The sequence below is a fragment of the Grampus griseus genome (genome assembly GCF_964374135.1).
Source record: "Grampus griseus genome assembly, chromosome: 12".
In the NCBI taxonomy this organism is placed as follows: Eukaryota; Metazoa; Chordata; class Mammalia; order Artiodactyla; family Delphinidae; genus Grampus; species Grampus griseus.
In genome coordinates, this window is record NC_139006.1 from 17,163,076 (window position 1) to 17,190,423 (window position 27,348).

Sequence of the window (27,348 nt, forward strand, 5' to 3'; positions counted from 1 at the left end):
ACTGAAGGGAAGGGAGAAGGTGGTAGTCCAGGGTTTGGAGAATGGAGATGGGATTCTGTGTTGGGAAGGAATGGTGAGGAGGGGAAAAGAGTCTAGAAGAGGGGGACCTGTAGTCCCCGGAGCCTGTATTCGAGTGGTCTTCGCCTGGAGAGGGCAGTGAGGGCGCTGTGGGCTCGATGACTTCCTCTAGGCCCCCTCTGCTCTTTTTCAAGGAGACTGGGGAGCTTGTGGAGGGAGGAGCTGTCTAAGCCCCGGGGGCCGCTCTGATCCCACCCCGACTCTAGACCCTAACATTTCCTTCTGCATCCCACTGTGGTCTGACCCCCTCCCCCGGAGAGCCGGAAAGAACCGCTTCTGTTTTAAGTGGTTTCTCTCTCCCTGCCTCTGCCAGCTTGGATGGAGGAAGGTATGGATGTCGGCAGCTGCCCCCCCCACCCCCGGCCCTCTGCGTGTCCTGGGGCAGCTGATGGTGGGGAGGGGCCTTGGCGAGTGAGGTCACCTTGCCACTCCATGTCAGCAGCAGCCGGCAGCAGCCGGCCTGGCTTCCCTGTGGGTATAAATGGGCACTCGGACACAGGGTGGGGCTGGCGCCCCCGCTCCGCGTGCTGCCCACCCTGTTCTGCGGCCTGCCTCCCCCCTGGGCGCCCTGTCCGTCTGTGCATCTGCCAGGCAGGCCTTATCTGTAGACGGGCAAGCGGATGTGGGCGTGCTGGTGGTCGAGCAGCCGGGGCACAGCCACCGTCTCGTAGCCCTTGCCCAGCATCTGCTCCTTGATGCACGGGGGCCGGATGTCGTTGATGAGATACTCCAGTGACTGCAGGCTGCTGCTCAGCACGGCCGTGTTGCACACGCTCTTGCTGGGCAGGCCTGAGAGGGTCTCCGCCGGGGGCCCCGCCAGCTCCCGGGCCGCCCCCGGCCCCAGCTCGGTCACGGCCACTGCCGCGGCTGCCGGATTGTAGCAGTCGCTGGTGGGGGTCACCAGCACGCTGTTCCAGGGGGCGGCGAAGTACTGGCCCACGGTGAAGCTGGTGGGCAGCCCCACGCCGCAGTTGACGGGCGACCCGCCGGCCCGCTCGTATACCCGCCCCCCACAGGCCTCGGGGGACTTGCTGGCTACCGTGCCGCCGCTGTAGGCCCGCAGCGGCTGGGGCGGGGGCGGCGGCGGCGGCGGCTTCTGCGGCCACAGCAGGTAATCCAGGCCTCCGTCTGCGTACCCTGTGGGCTTGGTGGCCCCAGCCAACGTCAAGGCCGGCGTGCTTCCCTGGCCCAGCTCGGCGCCCTTCCGGCAGTCGGGTGGGCCGGCAGTGGCCGGGTAGGCCAGGCTGGGGAAGCTGGGCACCGGGCCGTGCTTGGCTGGGCTGGGGTGGGGAACGGCCACGGCCTGGCAGGCGGCGGGCGCAGCGCCTGGGGCCTGGCACTGCTGGTTGAGCTGGTAGAGGATGCTGTGGATGGAGGGCAGGTTGGAAGGCGGCAGGGGCAGGCCGCGGCCGGGCAGGGGGATGACGGAGGCGGCGGTGGCCGCGGCCGCGGGCAGGCCGGGTGGCGGGGCGGGCGCCTCGGGCGGCTTGGGGTAGGCCAGGGACCCCAGAGTGCTGGGCGCCGGGTAGGGCGCGATGCCCACCTGCACGGCGGCCGGCGACAGCTTGGTCCGCTTGCCCTCGGCGCTCTTGAGCACGCTTTTGGTGAGCCCGGGGGCCGCAGCCACGCCGGAGGAGGTGACGGCGGCCTTGACGACGGCGAGCAGGCCCTGGTAGCCGGCCGTATGCGGCGGGTAGGGGCTGTAGCGCTGGCCACTGGTGTCGTAGCCGTTGACGGTGCGGCTGAGGTGCTTGTGCTGGGGCACGCGGATGTTGCTGGGGAAGATCTTGATGGAGAGCGGGCTGTTGGCCACCTTCTCGGCGTAGGCGTCCAGCTCGGCCGGGCTCGGGTAGCGGGAGGAATGCATGGAGCTGGCCACCGTCTCGCCTGTGGGGACACAGGAGGGGAGGAAGCACAGGTGAGAGCCGATCCTGCGACCCGGCGAGGCCCGGAGGCCGCACCCCGCCACTGTCCGCGGAAGGACTCGCCAGCCACCCCTCCCTCGCTTTTTCTGTCCAGTCACTTGCTCCTTCATTCATTCTTTCTAAATCGTTAAGCTTCGGATCAAAGTGTAAAGTACGTTAAAGGAAACTGCATACATCACAAGCTGGCCGCACTTTCACAAACAGAACACACTCGTGTGACACCTAGGTCAAGGGAGAGGCCTGTACCAGTCCCCAGAGGGCCCCCTGCGCCCCCTCCTCGTCAGTACCCACACCAAGGGAACGGCTCTCCTGGCTCCTAACGGCGCGGACTCACGGTGCCTGGGCCTGGCACAGGTGAGCTGGGATCCTACAGTGCATGCTCGTTTGCACTGTCGGGTCTCCGCCACTTAAGGTTATGTTTCGAGGTTCATCCGGGTGGCCGTGGGCGTGGCGGTCTGTTCATTCTCATGGTTGTGTGATGTCTGAGTGTGACTACCTCACAGTTTACTCATCCTTCCCACTGCTGATGGCATTTGGGTCATTTCTGGTTTGGAGCTGATACAAATAGTGTGACAGCCCCTGGGGCATGTATTCAGTGAGTCCTTCTGGGAATAGGCCCAGGAGCAGAACTGCTGGGACAAAGGAGAGACGAGAATGTTCAGCTTCAGGAGAGAATGCCCAACAACTTGCGGAAGAGACTGTGCCGGCTGCGCTCCCCGCACACCGCCCCCCCACCCCAAGCACGGGAGTTACGGGGGCTCTAAACCCTCCACTCCACCTGCCTGGTACCGTCGTCCATTGTATTAGGTTGGCCAAAAAGTTCGTTCAGGTTTCCCGTGCCATCTTATGGAAAAACCGGAACGAACTTTTTGGCCAAGCCCAATACCACCACTCTGGTGGGTGTTCATTCCGCCCCTTTACTTGTCCTCTCAGCGCCTCATCTGTAGAATGGGGTGATGATGGCCCATGGATGGCTCAGTGAGTTGCTACATGGCCTGGCGCGGGGCAAGTTGCCGCAGGTGGCTTTCATCCTGGTGCTCACCGACCCTCGTTCAACCAACAGGCAGCCGGGAAGGAGGGGTTTTGCCCCCGCTGGCTGCCCCTCCCCTCCCCAGGTCTGCCTGTCACCTGCAAGACCTGTGTGGTGGCCACTGCCTTTTTTGTGAGCTGTCAGCACGTCAGCTGAAGGGTGTACTTTGTTTTTTATTTATTTATTTTTTTGGGCCACGCCACACAGCTTGTGACATCTTAGTTCCCTGACCAGGTATTGAACCCGGGCCCTTGGCAGTGAAAGCGTGGAGTCCTAACCACTGGACCGCCGGGAAACTCCCTGAAGGGTGTACTCTGTGTGACAGGCTGACTGTCCCCACCATCAGTGGGCACAACTGGGCCCTGCTGTGGGGGAGGCGGGTTGCCGGTGGGTAGACCCCCTTCTCCCATCCAAAGCCCCTCCCTGGTCCTAAGACATTCCTCAGTGCCGCCCAGGACCCCCTCTGGGGTGGGGAGTGGAGCAGGAGGCCTGCGTGAGGCAGATGGAGAGACCCTGGGCTTTGGAGCTGGCTGCCTAGGTGGAGTCCTGTCTGGTTGCAGGGCTGTGTGGCCCTGGGCAAGTTGTTGGCGGGGCCGAGCCTCAGTTTTCCCACCTATGGAATGGGGATAAGGACTGTGGCAGATCTGCAGGGCGGCCTCAAGGAATGTCTGTGCCAAGGGGCCGAGCAGGGGGTTTGACAAACAGTAGGTGATGGGAGATCGTGACCTGGCTGGGCCCCTGGGTGAGGAGGACCCTACAAGGTCTCACGGTGCACTGGCCTCCTCTCGGACCTGTGGGCACCCCTGGGACCCAACAGTGACTCCTGCGGGGGTGAGCCTCAGTTTCCTCATCTAAAATGGGGTTACACCGCTGCTAACACTGCCTCCCAGGAGGGCTGTGAGGCTTTCATGAGTCGTGCGGTGGAGCGTTAGCAGAAGTGGGTCTCTCTAAGTGTGTTAAGACCCCTCCCACCTGCCTGGCACAGGGGTCTTCCTGGGAGAGGAAGGGGTAGGGCTTGTGCATGGCTGGGCCTGGCACTGTGGCTAGGACACAGTGCAGACCCCACCGCCTTCCTTAGGCCTTCCCACCACATCCCCTCCTTCCCAAGCCTCACCCGACTCCCTTGTGGACTTAGAGCCAGTCTGAGCAAAATGCATGCCGTGATGGGGGAGCCTCACCCCCAGGGCTTCAGAGGTAGCTTTCTGGAAGAAAGGGCATCCCTGCTAAAGGCAATGGCGAAAAGAGCGAGGAGGGAGGAGAGAAACATATTCCAGCAGAAGAAACTGCACAGGCAAAGGTCCAGAGGTGAGGAAGCCTGTCTCAGTGGGAACTATAAACCAGAATAAAAGCAGAAGCCCAGAGCAGGCACGCAGGGGAGGAAAGACCACGACAGGCAGCTCAGGAGGGTGTCGGGCCAGAGCAGGGCCTCTTCGCTGTGGGGCAGTGTTCTCAATGGTTCTGTCCCCAGGGCACACTGTTGACATCCGCAGACGAGTTCGGTTGTCATAGCTTGCAGAGAGGGTTCTATGGCAGCTAGCGGGTACGGGTCAGGGATGCTGCTAAACGCCCTGCGATGCGCAGGACAAAGACCTGTCAGGCCCCTGGTGTCTGCACTGCTGTGCTGGGAGCCCTCGCCCAAGGCATCGGCAGCTGTGGAAGGTTCTAAGCAGGTGAGGGGCAGGGCAGGCCTGCGTTAGGAAGACCATTCTTCTCTGCCCTGAGGCGCAGGGATGTGGTCTGACCTGGGCAGGACAGTGGGGAGGGAAGAGGGTGGCGGCACCGAGTACCCCAAGGAGGCTGGGGCAGTGCCCCTCCATCCGTGTGGCCTAATCTGGGCCAGGTGGGTGGAGCTGACCCCAGGCCCCCCATCCTGACCCTGCCTGGGGCAGCCCCCACTCCTAAGTGGCCTAAAATAAACTCGGTGTGGAGAATGGAAATGTCACTTTGGCCAACGGGGGAATCTTTCTCCGAGATTGGATTTAAACTACATTATACAAGCAATTTCATGGGCACTTAGCGCCGCTCGGAGAGTCCTGCAAAAAAGGAACCAGCTCTTCATTTACCAGCCATAAATCAGCAGTTGCTATAATGAGCACAAAAATGTCACTTTTATGCAATTTTACAGATGAACAAAACTGGTGAAATTAACTGTGGTAACCTACTATAGTCAGCAAAAGCGGCTGCCGGGGGAAAAAAATTATATCTGTATGTATTTTTGTTCCTCTTAAACTCTCTTCCCAAGCAAGTTTCTGCCATTGTGGTGTGAAAACTCATTTGTCCTCGCCCGTATACTTTCATTTGGAGTTTATCTTGAGTATCCAATGAGCCACCAACTGTGAAAATGATTAAATCTACAAAATCCATCTAATGGATGGAATAAATTAGGTGCTTAAAACCTTAAGAAGAAGGAAAAAAAAGAGCAATGCCTGTTACTAGTTTCCATTCATTGAAAGAAGGGGCCCATCTGGCCCCTCTGCTGGTCAACAGGGCTCAGCCAGGGTGGGTTGGTCCCTCCACTTTGTTGGAGCCGACGGTGGTGCCGTGACACAGAGGCCGTCCTTTGGTGAGCGCTTAGCATATGTGAGGCCCCCTGCCTACAGCTTTTCTCCATGCCTCTTGTTTGGAGCACCTGACAGCTCCGAGAGGTGGGAGGTGGTCCCATTTTACAGATAAGGAAGCAGACAAGTTGTGGCACTTGGCAGGCAGCCTCCAAGATCTGTCCCCAACCCCAGTGTTTCTCACCTCCTGGTATTCACGCCCTTCCACTCCACATGGGGCTGACCTGTGTGACCTGTAAGATACCCTGGAAGTGAAGGAGTGTGACTTGCAGGGCAGGGTCGCGGAAGGCTCTGTGGCCTCCTCCCCTCTTGGATCACTTGCTCTGAGGAAGCGGCCGCCTGTGAGGATGCCGGAGCAGCCGAGGGGGAGGCCCCCATAGAGGCACGTGCGCCTTCCCGGGGGCAGGTCTTCCAGCCCTGGCCAAGCCTCCAGAGGACTGCAGCCTCACGAGAGACACGGAGGAGCGGGGCCACTGGCTAGGTGGCCCCTGAGCTCCTGACCCACGGAAACCGTGAGAGACGGGGCGTGATCACTGATGCTCTAAGCCACTGAGTTCTGGAGCAACTTGCTACACAGCAGTAGCTAACTAATCCAGGCCCCCATCTTACAGAGGAGGAGATGGAAGCTTCCCGAGAACACACAGCCGGGGAGGGGCTGAGCTGCGACTTGCCTTCCATGTCATCATCCCCTCACCTGCACCCCAAGGCAGGCCCCAGCTGAGGCCAGGAGACTCAGGAGGCTCTCCCTCTTCCTCCTTAGAATTAGGAGGCGGACAGTCCTGAGGAGGGACTGTAGAGTCAGCCCGGAGGCTCAGAGAGGCAGGAAGTGACCCATCAGAGGGCACACGGCCGGGCAGCTCTCACGGCTGCGCTCGGCTCCCGGAGACTGCCGGCCGGCGGCCCTCGGCAGGCCTCCCCTGGACACGTGCTTGTCTCTGGGTGGGCGTGTTCCAGGGTCGCCCTGTTCCAAACCTGGCTCGATCGCTGCACCCCTGTGAGTCTTTGCATCTGCGGCCTCTTCTGTCTCCCTTGTTCCTGAAGGGCTTTCTGCTGAGCCACCCAGGGCGCCTCAACCCCAGCCTTGTCCACCAGCGTACAGTAGCCCTGGCTTGGGCGGGGGGGTCCTCTGGCCACCCGGGCCAGGCTGGGCCCCCAAGTCCCGCTGGGCGAAGGCTCCTGACCCTCCCCCGGAGGTGGGCGCCACCACCGGTGTTCAGTGCAATTGCACAGCCCCATTTTGGCAAACGTCATGACACAAAAAAGGCCTCACATGAAGGAAGCAGCCAGCCAGCTGTCTGTGGCAGGCTTCTATGCAGTGGCAAGGGTGGGGGGCAGCGCTCACGGGGTTAATGGGCAGAGGAGGGAGCCCCAGGGCCCACCTTGCCTGGTTCCCCGAGTTGGCCAGGGCGCCCCAGCGAAGGTTCCATCGGCGCCTGGTGCGTCGCCGCAGGCACCACGGCAGATTCTGACTGCCCTGGGCTTGTCCTGCTGCCCCAGCAGACTGGGCTCCCTGAGCTGGCTTGTTCAGTGCTGTCCCCACTGCCCACAGGACATGGAGTAGGAACTCAGGAATGTTGCGTTGAAGGAATGACGAGGCTGTGGCTAGAAGGACCCGTCCAGCCTGGGAGCCCCTGTTCACCGCCAGTCATGACACTTGGGAGAGTTGGTCCTGGGAGGAACTAAACCAGAGACAGCCCCATGGAGAGACGCCTCCCCCCAAGCCCGCATCCCCTGGGTGTCTCCTGAGCCCTCCCATGTGCAGGCACTGTCCTGGGCTTGGAGACGAGCAGCGGTCAAAGCAAACCAAAGTTCCCGCCCTCTCCGAGTTGACATCTAGTCGGGGGAGACAGACAATAACGTGTAATGCGTCCGGCAGCGATAGGCCCCGCGAACAAGGAGAGAGCAGGTGTCGTAGTTTATGTCCACAATTCTTTGGCGTTCCTCCCACAAACAGTGGAGGCTAATTTTCCTTTAAACACGAACTAACTAAGCGACTCGATTCTATTGAATAGAACGCGTGGTGACTGGTGACTATCGTGGCTCAGTGGCGCTGAGTGACTATCATGGCTATCACTAAGTGGCACTGGTGACCATCATGGCTCAGTCCTGAGGGCGTATGGCTGCCTCCTGGAGCTCCAGGTGGATCTGTCTCTCAGGAGATCCATCCCTGGAGTCATGTCCATCCCCGCCATCATGTTCTGGGAAGCCCAGGCCACGTGGAGAGGCCATGTGTGGGTGTTTCAGCCGACGGCCGGCACCCACCACCCGATGTGTGAGGGAGCAGGCCTTCGGAAGATTCCAGCCCCAGCCCGGGTCTTCCCGCAAGGCCCCCTACCCCAGCCCCGTTCCCAGCGACATCACGGAGCAGAGACACCAACCCCATGGTGCCCTGTCCATAGTCCTGAGCATACGACAGAGCTGTGTGAGGCCGCTGAGCTTTGGGGTGATTTGTTACGCAGCCGTAGTCATCGGGACAGCAGGGCGTGGGGGACGGAGAGGGATGGGATGGAAGGGCGCCTCGTTCGGACACGGCAGTCAGCGCAGAGGCTTCTCTGATAAAGCAGCTCTTCAGGACCGCGGAAGGAGGTTGCGGTGTGGGAGTGAGCTGCGTGGACGTCTGATGGGAGAGTGGTCCCGGCAGCAGAGGCTGAGGGGAGTGGATGGGTGCGCCGGGCGAAGCGGGGCCAGCGGGGGAAGGTCATAGGAGATGGACCGGAGAGGCAGGGGGCGCACAGAGCAAACAGGCTGGGCCTTGGGGCCATTGAGAGGACCTGGGCTTTGCTCCACAGGGGAGGGTTGGGAGCAGAGGAGGGACATGACCTGATGTGGGTTTTAATGGGACCCCTAAGGCTACTGGGTGGGAAACAGGAAGAAATCATCCCGGGAGCAGCCTGACTGTCCCTATGAGACAGAGCACCCAGGAGGCCCCTGGCAGAAACACACCTCGCTGGGCACTAACGCTTAGGGTGTTGGAAGGCTCTGATGATGCCAGGAAGCGGGTACAGTACAGGGATGCGGAAAGAGGTCACAAAGGGGGCTGTGTCTTCCTCCTTCCCTCTCGAACCAACACTTGAAGGAAAAAAGCCCTGGATGCCAACAGGGGCTGGCCTGGGAAGGAGGCATATATTATTTCTTCTCTGTGCTTTTCTGTAATTGCCGGTGGCCAGCTACACCTGTGTATTGCTTTAGGGTGGGGGACAGGCACAGGCTCCCATTCCTCCCAGGGTGCTGCCTTTGATGTCTGCTTCAAAGCATCTCCACTGCCCTTGGCCTTGAGCAGCCTGAGGCTCCCCGGCTCCCCATGTCATAGGGCAGCATCTGCTCCTGGGCAGAGCACAGAGGGTGGTCGGCAGCCTTTTGAGAAGGAATCACGGTCAAATCCCAGCTCTGCCACACACTGGCTGTGTGGCCCTAGGCAGGCTGCTGCCCTCTCTGAGCCTCGGTTTTCTCTTGTGTAAAATGGGGATGATACTGCTGTTGCTGACGTTCGAGAGTTTTTGTGAGCACTGGAGAGGGTGCCTGCCTTCAGTGGGTGCCAAGGTTGTTGGTGATGAATTCACTGAAGCCCCTTCACTGGCTCCAGGCCCCCAGCTGCCTTGCTTTTCTCTGTAAAACCCTCCCGTGAGCCCCCCATTTGCGTGAAGTCTTAGCTGCTCAGGGTGGCATTCAGGCCACCTGGCCTTGACCTCCCTCTGCAGCGCCCCCCCACAGGCCCCTGGATGCCTGCACGGTGTCCCCGGGCCTCCTGTACATGCTGACCGCCCCCCTCTGTTGAGTGCCACCTCTGGGTCCAGCATCGCCCCAAACACGCGGGCCTCGCCCCTCTGCCAGCCCCGTGGAGGCCCTGGGAGGTGGGCCCTGGGTTCCAGAAGAGAAGGATAGGCATTCAAGGGACAGGACATCGGTGAGGGTTGCAGACGCAAATCCCTGCGTGGTCTGCTGACTGCTGGCAGACAGATGGGTTGCCAAGGAGCCAGAGCCCAGGTGGGGCAAGGACGGAGGTGGGCGGGGAAGGCGTGCCCTGCCCTGAGGTGTTCTCTTTTGGTTTTTTGTTTTATATTTTTTGGCCGCGCGGCATGTGGGATCTTACTTCCCTGACCAGGGACTGAACCGGCGCCCCCTCTGCATTAGAAGCACAGAGTCTTAACCACTGGACCCGCAGGGAAGTCCCCAGAGGTGTTCTCTTTTGAAACAGTGTTCAGACACCAGCAGGACACACCACACACCTGGTGGGCAGGTTGTGGCTCGTGGGCTGCCAGTTTGAGACCTCTGGTGGCAGAGAAACAATTTGTGAGCCAGGATTTGAGCCCCGGGCATCTGTGCCCCAGGACCCTGCTCTCAATCACTGGGCACCGTGGACACCATGGCTGGACCGGTTCTCTCAGGTTGATGCCGATGGCCTGGACACCCTGCTCGTCTAGTCTGTGTCCGTCTGTCTCCCCTGCCCCACACCCCGAGGAGAACTGCCCCATCTCTGGGTCCCCTCCAGTGCCTGATCTGGAAGGGTGAACCTGGGGTGGGGTGGAATTGTCCATGCAGTGCCCAGCACACAGTAGGTGCCTGAATTACGTGCCAAGAGGATGAAGAAGAGGTGTTGCTTACACCCCCTGGTCTCAGCTGAGACACGGCCCCGGCCCCCATCCAGGCAGCCTTCCCTGCCTGCCCCCCAGCACTCCCCTGCTGTAGCTGTTGGCTTGTCTCCTGGGCTGGATTTGGAGTTGTTGGAGGGCAGGCCTTGCTCCTTCTCAGCACCCTGATGCCTAAGAGAATGTGTGGAACCGTGGCAGGTGCCCGGGAGCATTGCGTGAATGACGGTGCGGGGTCTAGCGAATCTCCCCCCATGAACTGGGCTGCCCCTGCCCCCCCCCCCGGCCATGGCCCCTGTGAAAGCCTTGTCGGGAAATGTGAAAGACTGCCTGGCTGGCTGGCGGTGCAGGCGAGCCGTCGCTGTCGTTAAGTTAATGTTATGGGCCTTTTACAGGTGTGTTAAATAGACGCAGTTATTAACAAGTACATTAAGCCAATTAAAAGCAGCCCTTTGAGTGGGATTTAACGTTGCTACAGGGAGACAGGAGAGTGGGCCTCAGTGGCACCCTGCCTTCCGGAAGCTGGAGGGGTGAGACTGGGGAGAGGTGAGCAGCTCGGATTCCGACTGGAGGCAGGCCATGGCCTTTTGACGCCCAGCTCAGCCACTTGCTGGGGGTGACCTGGGGCAGCCGCTGGACGTGAGCCTCAGTTTCTCGTCTGTAAGGGGCTGAAGGGGCGGGCGCATCAGGGGTTGCCGAAGTCAGCGTGATACTCTGTATGGGCAGGCACGTGGTACCTGCCCATCAGGGGGCAGGTGGAGGTGGGAGGGGTGGCCAGGGCAGGACCCCAGCCCAGGATTCCTGCTCCCACGCTCCGGGCTTCTCTGTGCTGCCCCGGTGGCAGCCCCAGGTGCCCCCAGGCACCTACCAGCCAGACGCCAGTCCCTGTGCGGCTGAGTGCGGCTTCCTGCTGAGCCACTGCACGTCCCCACCACCCTGCCCCCAGCGAAGTTGTTCCCTTGGTGGACCTCAGACTTTCTGACTGTAAAATGGGGCCATTGATAACTGTAGCTTTCCTAGAGGAGGGGTGGGAGAATGAAAGGTGTGCCGGGCACCGGAGCACAGCAGGTGTTTGGTGAGTTTTTTTTCCTTGTTATGTTGCCACAGATTTTGCCTATCACCTCCTCCCTAAGGCTCAGGAACTGGACATGATCTGTGTTGAAACGGGGCTGGGGTGGGGTGTCCAGGACAGGAGGGGTCCCTGGGCCTGGGGCCTGGCCCCAGCCCCCCGGGAGGAGCAGCCCGTATCCGCATTCCCCTTTGCTGCCGACACTGCCCTTGGAGGTGGCAGCCTTCTGAATGCTCAATTAACGTGACACTAATCAGCTGGTGGCACCAGCAGAATCCCTAATGAGGCTGTCCCAGAGGGGGGCAGGGGAAGGCGCTGGGCCGGGCAGACGCAGCTGTTCTCTGGCCTCTGCTGGGAGGGAGGCAAGGAGGGGAAGGGCGGTGGCCAGCCACCCTGACCTGCCTCCAGCCCGCTGCCCCGGTGGCAGCCCCAGGGCCTTGGAGGTCAGGCCCGGGTGTCACTCCAGGTGCCCCAGCTACCAGCTGGGGGTAGGGGAGTGGCCCCAGCTCCCTGGCCGCCACTTCTCCTAAGGGGACGGAGTGAGGATTAAACGAGGACGCGTGTCAGAAGGCCTGGTACATAGTGGTGCTCAGAGAAGGCTGGCTGCCTGCCTTCTAGCTCTTTCTGTGCCAGAGCAGGCAGTACAAGGTAGTGGTGGTCATTGGGCGCCGCACAAAGGGTCCTCTCATTCTCTAGGCATGTGTGTGTACACATGTCCAAGCTCACACACATGCTCAGATGCCTAGGGTCACACGTGTGAGCCACGTGTGCCCAGATATTCAGGGACATCCTGTACATGCAGAGACTGGCAGGTGTTCGCAGGCACACGTACCCGTGTCTACATCCTCCTTCCCCACTGGAGCCCCAGAGCTAGAGCCCTGCGGCGGCCAAAGTGTCCCTCCCCGTAGGCAGGTCTGGGAGTACTTCAGTCCCTCCCCAGTCTGACTTTCCTGCACCTCGGTTTCCCTGGCCTTCTCCCTGACTGGGCTCCGTCTCTGGGAGCCCACCCCTCACTCTCTCCCAGGACCCAGCAATGTCCATCCCTCGCCCTGGGCTTTGCCTGTGTTCCCATCTCACCCTGCTGCATTGGCCATGATGCATGTGGGATCTTAGTTCCCCGACCAGGGATTGAACCTGCGCCCCCTGCTGTGGAAGCTCGGAGTCTTAACCACCGGACCACCAGGGAAGTCCCTGTCCCTCTGTCTTCGTGGCAGCTGTCTTTGCCCTTTGGAACTGCTGCCTCATCTCTCCCTCCTTTTGGCCATTTTCCTACTCCTGTCTGTCTCCGTCCACATCCATGCTGGTCTGACCCCCCCATCCCTTCCCTCCCCACTCCAGTCTCTGTCTCCAGTCCTTAGTCTCACCCCCTCCCACCCACCACTGGCTCCCTGCCCCTCCCCGTTGCTGTCTTTGTGCCACCACATCGTGGTTCTCTATTTAGGATACTGGTCTGTTTTAAGTGCTGAAGACATCCTCTCTCAGTTTGGGGGCTCATCTTGACTTTTTCCTAGAATTCCTGTTGATGTATGGTGTTGGGTAAGGCTCCAATGTCATTTACTCCATATGTATAACCAGTTGTCCCAGCACTGCATATTCATCCCCAGTGATCTGCAAGACCCAATTCATCCTAGATGGAGCTGGTAGTGTGTGGATCTATTTCTAGATGCTCTGCTCCATCCCCTGGTCCCCTCTTTCCCTTTGTTAGTCCCATGGTTTCAGCCTTAAGCCATGGCAGTACTGGCCCTTATACTTCTTTTTTTTTTTTTAAATTATTATTTATTTGGCTGAGTTGGGTCTTAGTTGCGGCACATGGGATCTTTCGTTGCAGCACGTGGGCTCAGTGGTTGTGGTGTGTGGGCTTAGCTGTCCGGCGGCACGTGGGATCTTAGTTGCCCGACCAGGGATCGTCCCCTGCATTGGAAGGCAGATTCTTAGCCACTGGACCACCAGAGAAGTCCCTGGTCCTTATACTTTTTCATCAAAAGCACCTTGGCCATTCTTGGCCCTTTGTTCTTTCCTTATCAACTTCCACACCAGGTTTTCAAGTTATACACAGGATGGTCAGGATGTAGGGATTGGATTGAATTTTTTCCATATTGAATCTCTGTCCATGCACAGGACATATGTCTAAGTTTGTTCTGGTCTTTAAAAACTGTCATTATATAAACTTAAATTTTTCTCCATAGAGGTCATTTACCTCTTTTATCAATTTATTTTAGGTCCCTTAATAAATTGTAATAGTATCATAACTTAGATAAAATGGACAATTCCTACATAGACACAAACTACCAAAACTGACTTAAGAAGAAATAGAAAATCTGAATAGACCTATAACAAATAAAGATATTAAATTAGTGATCAAAACATTTACCCACAAAGAAAAGCCCAGGCCTAGAAGGCTTCACTGTTGAATTCTATAGAACATTTAAAGAAGAATTAATGCCAATTATTCCACAAACTCTTCTAAAAAAGAGACTAGGAGGGAACACTTGCAAACTAATTCTGTGAGACCAGTATTACCCTAATGTCAAAACCAGACAAAGACACCACAAAATAACTATAGACTAATATCACTTATGAATATGTACTTGGTCCTCCGTATCCACAGGTTCTGCATCCGTGGATTCAACCGAGGACCAAAAATTCCAAAAAGCAAAACTTGAATTTGCTGTGCACCAGCAACTATTTTCACAGCATTTACATCATATTTACAACTATCTACATATCATTTACATTATATTTACAAGTATTTACATAGTATTTACATTGTACTAGGTATAAGTAATCTAGAGATGATCTAAAGTATATTCAGGGGAATTCCCTGGTGGTCCAGTGGTTAGAACCCCACGCTTTCACTGCTGAGGGCCGGGGTTCAGTCCCTGGTCGGGGAGCTAAGATCCCACAGGCTATGCGGTGTGGCCAAAATAAGAAAAAAGGATATGCATAGATTATACACAAATACTATGCCATTTTATGTATCAATATAAGAGATTTGAATATCTGTGGATTTTTGTATCCATCGCCGGGGGGCAGGGGGGAGTCTTGGAGCCAATCTCCCATGGATACCATGACTGTACATGCAAAAATCAACAAAATACTAGCAAACTTAATCCAGTAATATATAAAAAGCATTATACACCATGACCAAGTGGGACTTATCCCAGGAATATAAAGTTGACTTAACATCCAAAACTCAATGAAATACACCATATGGATAGAATAAAGGACAACTACCACATGGTCATCTCAGTGGATGCAAAAAAGCATCTGATGTAACCTAAGGTACCTTCATGATAAAACATTCAACAAACTAGGATAGAAGGGACCTTCCTCAACTTGAGAAGGAGTATTTAGGAAAAATCCACAGATTATGTCACATTTAATGGTAAAAGACCAAATGCTTTCCCTCAAAAATTAGGAATAAGATTGCCACTTCTATTCAACATTGTACTAGAGATTCTAGCCAGGGTGATTAGACAAGAAAAAGTCATTCACATTAAAAAGCAAGAAATAAAACTGTCTCTTTTCATAGATGACATAATCTTGCACATAGAAAATCATATGAGGGCTTCCCTGATGGCTCAGTGGTTAAGAATCCGCCTGCCAATGCAGGGGAAACGGGTTCAAGCCCTGGTCCAGGAAGATCCCACATGCTGCGGAGCAACTAAGCCTGTGTGCCACAACTACTGAGCCTGCGCACTAGAGCCTGCAAGCCACAACTACTGAGCCCACGTGCCAACTACTGAGCCCATGTGGCACAACTACTGAAGCCCGCGCGCCTACAGTCTGTGCTCCTCAGCAAGAGAAGTCACTGCAACAAGAAGCCCGTGCACCGCAATGAAGACCCAATGCAGCCAAAAATAAATAAATAAATTAGCTTACAAAAAAAAGAGAAAATCCTATGAAATTCACTAAAAAAACTATTAGAATAAACAAGTTCAGCAAGTTTGCAGGATCAGTGTACAGAAATCAACTGTATTTCTATACATGCACAATGAACGGTCCAAAACAAAATTAAGAAAATGATTGCATATACAAGAGCATCAAAAAATAAAACTTAGAAGTAAATTTAACAAAAGAGCAAAAGTTACAATCTGAAAAAAAATTTTTTCAAAGAAATTAAAGAAGATTTAAATAAATGGAAAGACATCAGACATTCATGGATTAGAAGACTTAATATCAAGATGATAATATTCCCTACACTGCTGTACAGATCCAACACAGTCCCTATCAAAATCCCAGATGGCTTCTTTGCAGAAATTCACAAGCTGATCCTAAAATTCACGGGACCCAGAAGACCCAATACAATCTCGAAAAACAACAAAGTTGGAGGATTCACAATTTCTGATTTCCTGACTTACTACAAAGCTACAGTAATCATGACAGTGTGGCACTGGGATAAGGAAAAACATGTAGATCCAAAGAATTGAGAATCCAGAAATAAGCCCTCACGTTTATGGTAAACTGATTTTTGCCGAGGGAGCCAAACAATTCAATAGGGAAAGATTGGTTTCTTCAACAAATGGTGCTGGAATAAGCCACACGCGAAAGAATGAAGCTGGACCTTTCTTCACACCATACACAAAAGTTAACTCAAAATGGATCACAGACCTAAAAGTAAGAGCTAAAATTAGAAAACTCTTAGGCAAAAACAGGAGTAAATTTTCTTCCTTAATGTAGGGTTAGCAAAGCCTTTTTAGATACAACACCGAAAGCACAAGTGAAAAAAAATTTTTTTTTTTTTTGGAAAAAGAAATTTTTACTTCATCAAAGTTAAAACCTTTTGTACTTCAAAGGACACCATGAAGAAAGTGATAAAGGCAACCCTAGAATGGGAGAAAATATTTGTGAATCATGAATCTGATAAGGAACTTGTATCTAGAATATATAAAGAACATTTACAACTTAATAAAAAGACAGCCCAATTTAAAAATGGGCAAAAGAGCAGAATAGACATTTCTTCAAAGAAGATATACAAAGGCCTATGTGCACATAAAAAAATGCTCAACATCCTTAGCCATTAGGGAAATGCAAATCAAAACTACAGTGGTACCACTTCATCTGCACTAGGATGGCTGGAATCAAAAAGATGACAAGTTTTGGTAAGATGTGGAGACACTGGAACCCTCATACACTGCTGGTGGGAATGTCAAATGGCGCAGCTGCTTTGGAAACCAATTTGGCAGGTCCTCAAAAACGTAAGCAAACAATTACCATGTGACCCAGCAATTCCACTCCTAGGTGCATATGCAAGAGAAATGCAAACATACGCCCACACTGAAAATTATATACAAATGTTCATAGCATTATTCATAATTGCCAAAAATGTGGAGATGACCCAAATGTCCATCAGTTGATACGTAGGTAAACAAAACGTGGCATGTCCATACAATGGGATATTATTCGGCACTAATAAGGATGAAGTACTGATGCATGCTACAACACGAACCTTGAAAACATTAAGTTAAAAAAGCCATACATAAAAGCCCACGTATGACATGATTTCATTTATATGAAATATCCAAAGTCGGTAAATCTAGAGAGACAAAGTAGTTTAGTGGTTGCTTAGGGCTGTGAGGGGGCTGAGGGGTAGCTGGGCAGTGACCGCTATTGGCTATGGGGTTTCTTTTGGGGGTGAGGAGAACATGATCTGGAAGTTCATAATTGGTGATGGTTAGACAACTGTGAATTTATGCTAAAAAGAATTCACTAGTATACTTTTAATGGGTGAGTTGTATAGTCCCTGTTACCATACATGTAAAACTGTCCCCACCCCCAAGTGAAATAGTATCTTTTTGTAATACACATTTTCCAACTCTTTGTTATAGATACAGAGCTGGCAAACTACCATCTGCAGGCCAAATGTGGTGCGCAACCTGCTTTTGTAAATAAAATTTTATTGGAACCCAGCCATGCACACTCATTTCTGTGCGTCTGTGGCAGTTTTCGCACCACGATGCCGCAGAGCTGAGTAGCTACAATAGACACTGTGTGGCCTGCGAGGCCGAATGTCGGCTCTTTACAGAAGAAGTTGCCCACTTCTGCTGTAGAGGAATGAAATTGCATTTGTATGTTGATATTTTTTTTTTAATTTTTTTCTATTATTCCACTTTTATTTTTTAAAAACTTTGTTGAAATGTAGTTGATTTACAATGTTGTGTTAGTTTCAGGTGTACAGCAAAGTGATTCAGTTATGCATGTGTGTATATATATACATATATATTCTCTTTTAGATTCTTTTCTATTATAGGTTATTACAAGATATTGAGTATAGTTCCCTGTGCTGTACAGTAGCTCCTTGTTGGTCATCTACTTTATGTATTGTATGTTGATGTTCTGTCTGCAAATCTTGCTGAATTCTTGTTCTCTTGAGGTTTCTATGCAGACAGTCTGACTTCTTTCTAATCTTTAAAACTTGTTATTTATTATCCCCTGTCTTACTGAGATGGCCAGGACCTCTGTACAGTGTGGGAAGGCAGTGATTTGGGTCTCTGTCCTCCTCTGATTTTATCAACACTTGGGTTGGTTTGTGGTGGACTGTGGTTGTATCCTCCGTAATAGAAGAAGGAAGTTGCCTGCCGTCCTAGTTTGCTAAGAGCTTATTTTTATTCATTCAATCGTAAAAGGAGGCTAACTCCATCCGGGCCTGTCCTGGCTGTCACCTCTGAGCGTCTCTCCTCTCCTGGGCTCGGTTCCGAGGCGGGGGTGGCCCTGGACCATCCCTCCATCCCCGGGGCTGTGCTCAGCAACAGCTCTGTAATTGAATCTGCGGTGCGGCCAGCGGTGGGTTTTTAATTTTATTGGAATTTTAAATTGCTTTGGTTCTTCCTTATTTTATTAGTGTTAGTGGAAGCAGCTGCACCTGCAGGAATGCTTGTGGGGCTATGGCCCACAGGGGCAATGGCGCCAGCCTTTGGGGCTGGGGGCATTGAGCAGGAGTCAGGTGAGGAGGGGTGGGCGTTGGGGAGAAGCTTCATCTGTGAAGATGCGAGGGATGGGCTGGGGAACCTCTTATCCCTTTGTGGGTATGGGTGTGGGGAAAGGGGTCCTACCCTCTGGGGGAGATGGGGGCAGGTAAAGGGTTTGAGTCTGCTGCCAGGCCCTGGGGATTCTCTCCTTTTCTTCTTATTCCCACATCACAGCGGAGGAAACTAAGGCCTAGAGAGGGCCAGTCCGTCATTTGCCCAAGACCACACATACGTCCCATTCAGGGCACAGCCAGGATTTGACCCCCCAGGCCATCTGGTCTCAAAGCCTGTGTCCTGGGGGCTCCTGGGGAAGAGAGCAGGACAGTCACTCAATCCTCATCTTCAGAGGACCAGCCTGAGGCACAGAGAGGCTGCGTCCCTCACCCAGGGTCCGGCAGAGCGAGGCTGGACGCTCACACCAGTCTCCTAGGGTAGCTGCCACGGCCCCTCCCTCCCTGGATGACAGGTCCCTGAGTCTACCCCTGCACCAGCCAAGCCCCCGTGGTGCCTCTCTGCCTGGCCCATACTTTTAGCGGCGTGTAACTCAAAGTTTGTGTATCAAAACCATGATGAGAAAGTCAAATATTTATTAGGGGCACAGTCCTGAGCAGCTGAGAACAGGCTTCTGTCCCAGGGATGGGTGGGTGGGTCCTGTTTGGGACCCAGGGACTCTACCCAGCTGGGAGTAGCCCAAGATCTTAGGCCTGAGGTAGGGAAGGGGGATGGACTTTGCCTCCCGCCACATCTTTTTCCCTTTCTTTTTCTCCAGGTCACTTTCTCCGGTTAGCTGGAACAGGCTACAACAGCCAGCCACCTGGGCTCCTGGACACGTGGCTGCCCGTACCCCCGGCTCGGCCACCTGCCTGACCTCAGGTCCTAGAGAGGTAAACAGCCATTTCTGGTTCACTGACTATGTTCTGGGCGCTTGTGGAGGTCAGTCCTCGTGCAGCCCAGTGTAGTCAGGCAGCGCTGATCCCATTTCACAGGAAGAAGAGGGAGGGGGGGCTCAGACCAGGCCACGTCTTCTCCCCACCGGTTTTTTGACATTATTATCACAGATGGTCAGAGCTGGATGGCTTCTTAAGTCCATCTGATCTGACCCCTTGCTTTACAGAAGGGAGAATGCAGGCCCCAGGAGGCCAACTGACTCATCCAAGGTCACGCTACATGTGGCCCAGTCGAGACCTTTCTCCCTTAGTGAGAAACAGCATAGCCCAAGGTCTGGTCACAAAGCTCAGGGCCAGCCCTTCCTGTCTCGGTTCTGCCTGGGGGCCACAGGGACAAGAGGGTCAGCCTAGGCCTGAATGCCCGGGAGTCTTTCCAGGCCTTGACCAGGCAGCAGGGCACCCAATTCAATTTGCTTATCTCCCTTCTTGCCGCCCTCTCTCCTGTGCTCTTCAGTTACAGGCAGAGTCAGTGTCTTTTCCAATAAGTGCAAAGATGTCAAAGGGTCTGAGTGGGCAGGGGAAGCAGGACATCCTTGGTGGCCCTCCACGTTCTCTAGTTCCGGCCTTGAGGCAGGAAGGAAGGACCGGCCCAGGTCATTGTGCCCAGCCCTTATCTCCAGCCAGTTGGCAGCAGAGGGCAAGGCAGGAAACACTGGCACCTGGACAGTGGCAATCAGAGGTTAAAATGCACAGATCCTTTAAGCCAGCAAGCCCATCCTGGAAGAAGTTTTTGCACAGATATGCGTACGTGTACGAAGTTGATGTTCATTACAGCACCGTTCAGAATAGCAAGAGACTAGAAACAACCTAAATGTCCATCAACAGGGAGATGGTTAAAATGTTATATTCATCTGTACAATGGAATACGAGGGTACTCTGTCAGGTGAGGAATAATCTCCAAGACACATCGGTAAGAAAAAAGGCAAGGAGCTGAGAAGTATGTCGGGGTGCAAATGTTTACATAAAAGGTATTTACTGCCCCTCCTACGTGCATGCATTTTTCAGGAGGGTATTTAAGAAGCTGCTAATGCTGGTTTCCTCTGGGAAGGAGAGTTATTTTTCACTGTAAATTCTCATGCCTTCTGAATTATGTGCCACGGACAATCTATTCAGCGAAGTATCTAATTTTATAAAAGAGAACGTGTTCTCCCTGGAGGCCATGTAAAGGAGGGAAGGGGGCTGTGCATGAAAAACATTTTTCCTTGGAACCGAAGGCCCTTCCAGATTATCTGTCATTGTTCTATTTTTGATGAGGCAGACATGTATTCTGTAAACCCCTATCTCTGAAAGAACACCCTCAGAGGACCTTCAGTTCTGAGGATGTTGATATAACATCTTAGGTCCCCCTTGTCTTTCTGGAAATACCCTCCAGAGGCAAGTAATCAAAATTGAACCAGCACAGGACCTAATCAAAATATATAAGAAAAGGGAAGGAAAGGCAAGTTGTAAGTAATGGTTGGCAAATAAACACTTCCCATCAGAAAAATGTGGCTACAGAAGAGATGAAGATTATGGCCAAATATTTCATTGTGAAGGAAACAATGTAGTACGCAACTGTTTCCATAACGCAGAAATGCAAAGAGTAGGAGGAAAAAACTATTATAAAAGGAGAAATGGAATGAGCACAGGGAGAAAAAAAGTGGATGAAAAGTGATCAAAATGAAAGGGAAATAGGGAGTCAGAAAGGCGTAATTAGAAGAGGGTACATAGGGAAGATGGGCAAAAGACAGCCAATCTGTGCTTAACTAGAGTCCCCAAAAGAAGGAAAGTGAAATAATACAAGCCTTGGAACTGCCTGTCGAAAGGCACAGACTGTTCCAGGAGAAACAGACTCTGAAGGGCCAAGCTCAAGACACAGGCTAGTAAAGCAATGGCATGAAAGATGTGGAAAGATCAAAATGAAATATAAAGGAGGAGGGCTCAGGCTTCAACTTCTCCGTGGCAACATTCAACATAAGAAAAGAACAGAACAAGGTCTACAAAAATCCTCAAGGAAACAAAGTGACCCAGGAATTATTTTTTTGCTCATTCAAGTAGAAAGTCGACAGACCATTCTGAATGTGCGGGAATTCCAGGAGTGTTGTTCACAGGAGGCCTTAAGCCGTAGACTGAAGGGCAACTTCAGATGGTGGAAAAATAAGGCAAAAGAACTGGTGATGAGCATGGACCCTGTTTATCTAGGAGACTGAGATGGATAGAACTGTGGGAGTGTGGTGATGTAACCAGATGTTAACATCACAAGCCCTAGGAGTAAAGTAATGGTATCACTAAGAAGAGAGGGGATGGGGAAAGAGGGGAACAGTATAAGTACACAGGTGTCCTCATTCTTAATAGCTGGGATCAAAAGATATTTAAAGCTGATGTCAGTTAATAGAGGTTTAAAAGGATGAAGTGAATGCTGAGAAAGTGCTGTAGGGAGAAAAAGGAAATACACTAATTTCATCATTTTGTTCATTTTAGGGTAGATGGAATAGATGCTGTTACAAAGAGATAAAAAAATTAGGGGATTATTTAATGCTACACCACTAGAACAAGAACAGCAGCCTTCCCTATGAGTAGTAGGTACACAAAGCAGAGAACTTAGGTCACACAGGGAAAAACTTTTCAAAGCAATTAAAACAAAGCACAGCATGACTGAACTAATACCAGACATCTGTTATATCAATAAATGTAAATGGCCTAAACTATTAAAAATTTTTTAAAAGGCATTCAGATTGGATCACAAAGCTTAATTCAACTCTATATTATATGAGTCACATCTAAACAAAGTAATTCAGAAAGGTTGAAATAAAAGGACTGGCAAAGGTTTCAAGAAAAATGTGAATTAAAAAAGCATCTTAATAGGCAGTTACCATCTTAATAGGTAAGATTGAATCCAGGCCAAAAAGTATTAAATACAGCCAAGAAGGATGCAGTTCACTATGGAGATTTAAGGTACTAATACCTGTGCATTAAATTCCATTGCATCTTGGATACACAAGACCTAACTAATGTAATTAACAGGGTAGATATAACTGGTTAACACCAAACTCTGAATCCCGGAAACAAAGCCACATCTTTTCAAATTCCCATAAAAAGTCACAAAAATCACCGGAGATTGTATCACAAAGAAAACTTCACTAAAGTCCAAAAAAGTAGAAATCATAGATAGCATTCTCTGATTACAATGCAATAGAACGGGAAATAACAAAATACAAAGGCACCTACTACCTGGGTGGACAGATGGAACTCAAATGAGCCTGAAGCCAAAGAAGAAGAAATCAAAGCCAAAGTTGTAAAGTTATCTAGAAAATACTGATAATAAAAACACATGCTAGAACCTACAGGATACAGCTAAAGCAGTGCTGAGAGAATTCACAGCCTTAATTTTCCTTTTTTTCTTGTTTAGCAGTATAAAGATTTAAGCCTCTCAAGACATTTTTTAAAAAGGAAAGCAGGAAGAAGATTTTAATAAAGATAAATGCATAAATTAATGAATTAGGAACCAGAAAAGGGTAATTACTAATAAATGGATCCTAAAGATGGTTCTTTGGGAAAGGGGGGTAGATAACCTCATTAGCTAACTAACCTAATCAAGAAAATGCGGAGGGGAGCACACACAAAATATACAATATAAGAAAGAAGGGTGAAGTAATCACTTAAAAGAATTTATTTTGTGCAACCTCATGCAAATAAATTCAAAATGGGTACTTTTCTAGAGAAACATAATTTACCAAACTCATTCAAGAACAATTAGATCGATCATTACAGAAGAAATAGAGAACATTATCTCAGAGTTACCCAGCCCTCCATCTCCCAAATAAATACACTAGCCCAGACTGCTTCATGAAGGATCAAACAATCTTTAAAGAACAGATAATCCATTTCTACTTAAGCTGTTATAAAGCACAGAGGAAGAAGGAAAGCCTCCATTGTCTTTATGAAGCAAATGTAACACTGATAGCAAAACCCAACAAAAACTCTTCCAAAAAAAGAAAACTAAAGACTATTCTCACTGATGAAATTGAGGCAAAACTCCTAAACAAAATATAAAATCCAATTCTATGGTATGTTATAATGTAATATTTATCGTGACCACGTGGGAACCAACCAGGAATGCAAGGATGGTTCAATATAAAGAAATCTATATCATTATTCATATTAACAGAACAAAGAAAAAACCCATATGATCAGTTTCACAGACATTGAAAAGTCATTTGGTAAAGTTCAGATTCCATTCTTGATTTTTAAAGTTCTCAATAAAATAGGAATAGATGGACACTTATTTAACCTGATAAAATATCTGCCCCTAAACCAGCATTCTGTGTAATAAGGAAATCCTAGAAGCTTCTCAAGGGCAAAGACAAAGCAAAAATGTCTACTGTCACCACTATTATTTTTCACTGTGCCAGGGATAGTAGACAACACTAATAAATAAGACAAAGAAATCAAGGTATAAAACTTGCAAGGGGCTTCCCTGGTGGTGCAGTGGTTAAGAATCCGCCTGCCAATGTAGAGGACACAGGTTCGAGCCCTGGTCCAGGAAGATCCCACATGCCGCGGAGCAACTAAGCCCGTGCACCACAACTACTGAGCCTGCACTCTACAGCCCGTGAGCCACAACTGCTGAGCCCGTGTGCCACAACTACTGAAGCTCGTGCGCCTAGAGCCCGTGCTCCACAATGGGAGAAGCCATCGCAATGGGAAGCCCGCGTACCGTAACGAAGAGTAGCCCCCGCTCGCCGCAACTAGAGAGAGCCCACGCTCAGCAACGAAGACCCAAGGCAGCCAAAAATAAAAATAAATAAATTTATCAACAACAAAAAAATTAACTTTCCAGAGGAAGGAAACTTTAAAAGTGTGTAAGATCTAAATGAAGAAAATACTAAAACATTCCTGAGGGACACAAAAGAAAGTCTGAACAAACAGAAAGGTATATAGATCATGTTATTGGAGGGAAAGACATCATAAAAATGTCATTTCTTCCTAATTTATAAATTGCATGCAATCCCAGTAAAAACCCAAACAGGATTTTGTTCTTACCTAGATAAGTTGATTCTACAGTCCAGAGAGAAAACTAATGGAACAGCCAAGGAATTTCTGCATAAGAGGATGGTGAATAAGAAGCACCAGCAAATATTAAAATGTTTTATACACATGCTTACAGCATGGATGAACCTTGAAACACTATGCAGAGAGAAAGAAGCCAGTCACAGAAGGCCACATACTGTATGAGTCCCTTCCTAGCAAAGTCTGAAACAGGGGAATCTATAGAGAAGGGAGGAGCCAGGGGGATGAGGGAGTGGGTAAGGGATTTCTTCTGAGGTGATTAAAATGCTCTAAAATGAACTGTGGTGATGGATGCAAAGTTCTGTAAATACACTAAAACCACTGAACGGTACACTTCAAATGGGTGGATTGTATGGTACGTGAATAATATCTCAATAAAGCCATTAAAAATGTTTAAATGTGTTATAATGCTACAACAATGAAAACAGTATTGCACTGATATTTGAATACACTTGCATCCATACCCCACACTTTGCACCAGATAAATTATCAAATAATCAAAGATCGTATATTTTAAAAATTAAACCAGAGAAGAACTAGAAGAATCCCTGGGGACACCTTTTTTTTATTTTTAAAAATAATCTCAGCATGAGAAAGGACATTCTAAGTATGACACAAAATCCAAAGGCCATACTTCAAAAAACTCGTCCATGGCAGAATCAAAGACAAATGACAATTTGGGGGAAACATCTGCAATTCATGACAGACAGAAGTCTAATTCCATCATATACAAAGAGCTCCTATAAATTAATAAGGACAAAACCCAATGAGAAAAATAGATCAAGAAGATGAAGAGATAAGTCAGTCAAACCACATCCATCAAAATTACAAAAGCACATACCTTCGACCCAGTATTTCTTCTTGTAGAAATTTATGCTGTAGTTTTATTCACACCTTTGTGACATACCCAGTGACAGAGTTTGTTGCTGCATTGCTTGTAATGGCAACAGGTTGGGTATGTTCTTCTTAGGGGACTGGTCAAATAAATTATGGATCATCCGTGCTATGAAAAACTATATGGCAAAAGAATGAGGAAGCTCTTTAGAGGCTGACATATAGGATATACTGCTAAGTGAAAAAGTGAGGGGTAGGACAGTGGATAAAATATGTATATACACACATTTGCTTGGATGTGCATAAACGTCTTCTGAGAGGACACACAACAGCGGGGAGAGGAGGAGTTTTATCTCTACACCCCTTTATTCCTTTTGAATACTGGACCACGTGAGTATATTACCATGTCTGAAGATAAAATACATATTAAAAAAGCAAAAAGCAACAACGTAAACACTGTAAATGGCAACCACTCCTGCACTATAGGACAGAGGCAATAGGAAAGGGTGGGGACTGTGGTGAACTGGAGATGGGTGTCCCCTTTAAAGAGGCAATAGTTACATTCTAACCAATAGCTACAGGACAGGAACACAGGCTTATGTTACCAGATCCTCTGATTTGTGTTCGAGACACACTACATCCAGATTTTTATACAAACCTCTCCGTTTTTAAATGTGTCTAAATACTTGGGGAAAAAAAACAAACAAACAACCTATGGTGGTTAAAAATAATCAGATCAGAGGGTTTGGGAGCCCTGTCCTGGATGGTAAAGGAGGACAGACCCTTGGAGGTTACCAAGTCCAGCTCCCTAATGGCCCAGAGAGGGAAAAGACATGCCCAAGATCACCCAGCAATTCAGGCCGCAAGCTGGGATCCCATTCAGGACTACAGTGAACTTTTGAACAACGTGGTGGTTAATTCAGGCATAACTTACAGTTGGCCCCGCATATCCTCGATTCCTCCATATCTGCGATGGAGATACCTCCATATCTTCAACCAACCACGGACCCTGTAGTACTGTACTATTTACTACTGAAAGAGATCCACCTGTAAGTGGACCTGCACAGTTCAAACCTACATTGTTCGAGGGCTGGCTGTGTTTGCTTCCCCGTCATCCTCTCTGCTGATGCAGAGGGAGACAGGACACACAGTCAGGTCACAGAAGAAGTGCTGGGGTCGGGGCCATGGTGCTGGTAGTGGTCAGAGAAGGCTCCTGGGGAGGAGGTCACACCCAGTGGGAGTCAGCCAGACCAAGGGAGTGGGGAGGGGCCCCAGGGAGGCAGCACAGCCTGGGCAAAGGCCTGGGAGAACACGGACGGTCCAAAGCAGGGTGGTGGTGGGCAGATGTGCCGGAGCGTGGACGGCTTTCCCCGCCTGGGAGCTGCCCTGCGAGGGCCCGAGGTGGGGAAAGCTTGGTGTGTCCAGGAGAGAGGCAGCCCTGTGGACTGCGGGGTGGGCAGAGGAAGGGGTGGGGCTAGGGCCATAAGGAGGGCGTGTCACTCACACTTGCGCAGCTCCAGGCTCTTTGTCGGGCAGGCCAGGTGTTGGCCGGGGGCGTTCTGGGTCCTCTGCAGGCAGGCCAGCATGGCTGAGCTGGGGGCCCGCGGCGGGGGGGACGCGCTCTGCGGCAGGGGCCCTGTGAGGAGGGAGAGGAGGCGCTGGTCACCGGGGCTGCTCTGTGCCCACCTCCCCCCTCCCCGCCCAGCCCTGCTCACTGTGTGGGCCACCTCCTCCAGGGGGCTTCCCGACGCCCCCAGGCCTGCTCAGACCCTCTCCCCCTTCGTGTTCCCCCAGCAGGCCATCCTTCCAAGAGTGGTGGCCTCCAGCTCTCTTGTAACCGCCTGCCAGCAAATCCGTACCAACCTCCCCGCCCCCAACCTTCAGCCTTGAGCTCATCAAGGGCAAAGACCCCATCTGGTCATTTTGGGAACCAACATGGAAGGGTGCCCGGGAATGGCCAGTGGGCGAATGGGTGTCCCCACTTATTCAGGTGATGGTCTGCCCTCATCCCCGGCCTGGAGACTTCTCACAGCGCCCCTGGAGGGGAGATGCCCGGGATGGTGTCCCCGGGAGAACCAGAGGTGACCTGTGCTGAGCCCTGAGCCCAGGCCCCGAGGGCCATCAAGGCCCCCTGACCGAGTGCCCTACTCTGAACGGAAAGGGCAGGGCCACCCAGGGCAGCTCTGCCAGGCTGGGGCGAGGTCCCCCATGGGCAGCAGCTCAGATGTGGCTCCACACAGGTCCACCTGTGCTCATTCACCCAGATTCACACAGAAACGAGCATCTTTATCTTCACAGAACCCA

General features: G+C 51.4%; 1 protein-coding gene across 1 annotated transcript; it reads right to left on the reverse strand.

The window, feature by feature from the left end:
* Positions 1-262: 262 nt before the first annotated feature.
* FAM222A (family with sequence similarity 222 member A) lies at positions 263-26,669 on the reverse strand. The gene is made up of 2 exons (XM_082668253.1): positions 26,549-26,669; positions 263-1,965 (listed from the first exon to the last, which is right to left on the reverse strand). Exons 1-2 carry the CDS (start codon positions 26,628-26,630, stop codon positions 677-679), a joined length of 1,371 nt encoding a protein of 456 aa, XP_082524379.1. The 5' UTR covers positions 26,631-26,669; the 3' UTR covers positions 263-676.
* Between the last annotated feature and the right edge of the window lie 679 nt (positions 26,670-27,348).

What these genes read in the sequence shown, in the direction of transcription:
- FAM222A (XM_082668253.1), bottom strand. Translation starts at nt 26,630, where the DNA reads ATGCTGGCCTGCCTGCAGAGGACCCAGAACGCCCCCGGCCAACACCTG. An exon ending in GAGCCTGGAGCTGCGCAAGT is followed by an intron (nt 1,966 to 26,548) that starts GTGAGTGACACG and finishes GTGTCCCCACAG; the next exon opens with GCGAGACGGTGGCCAGCTCC.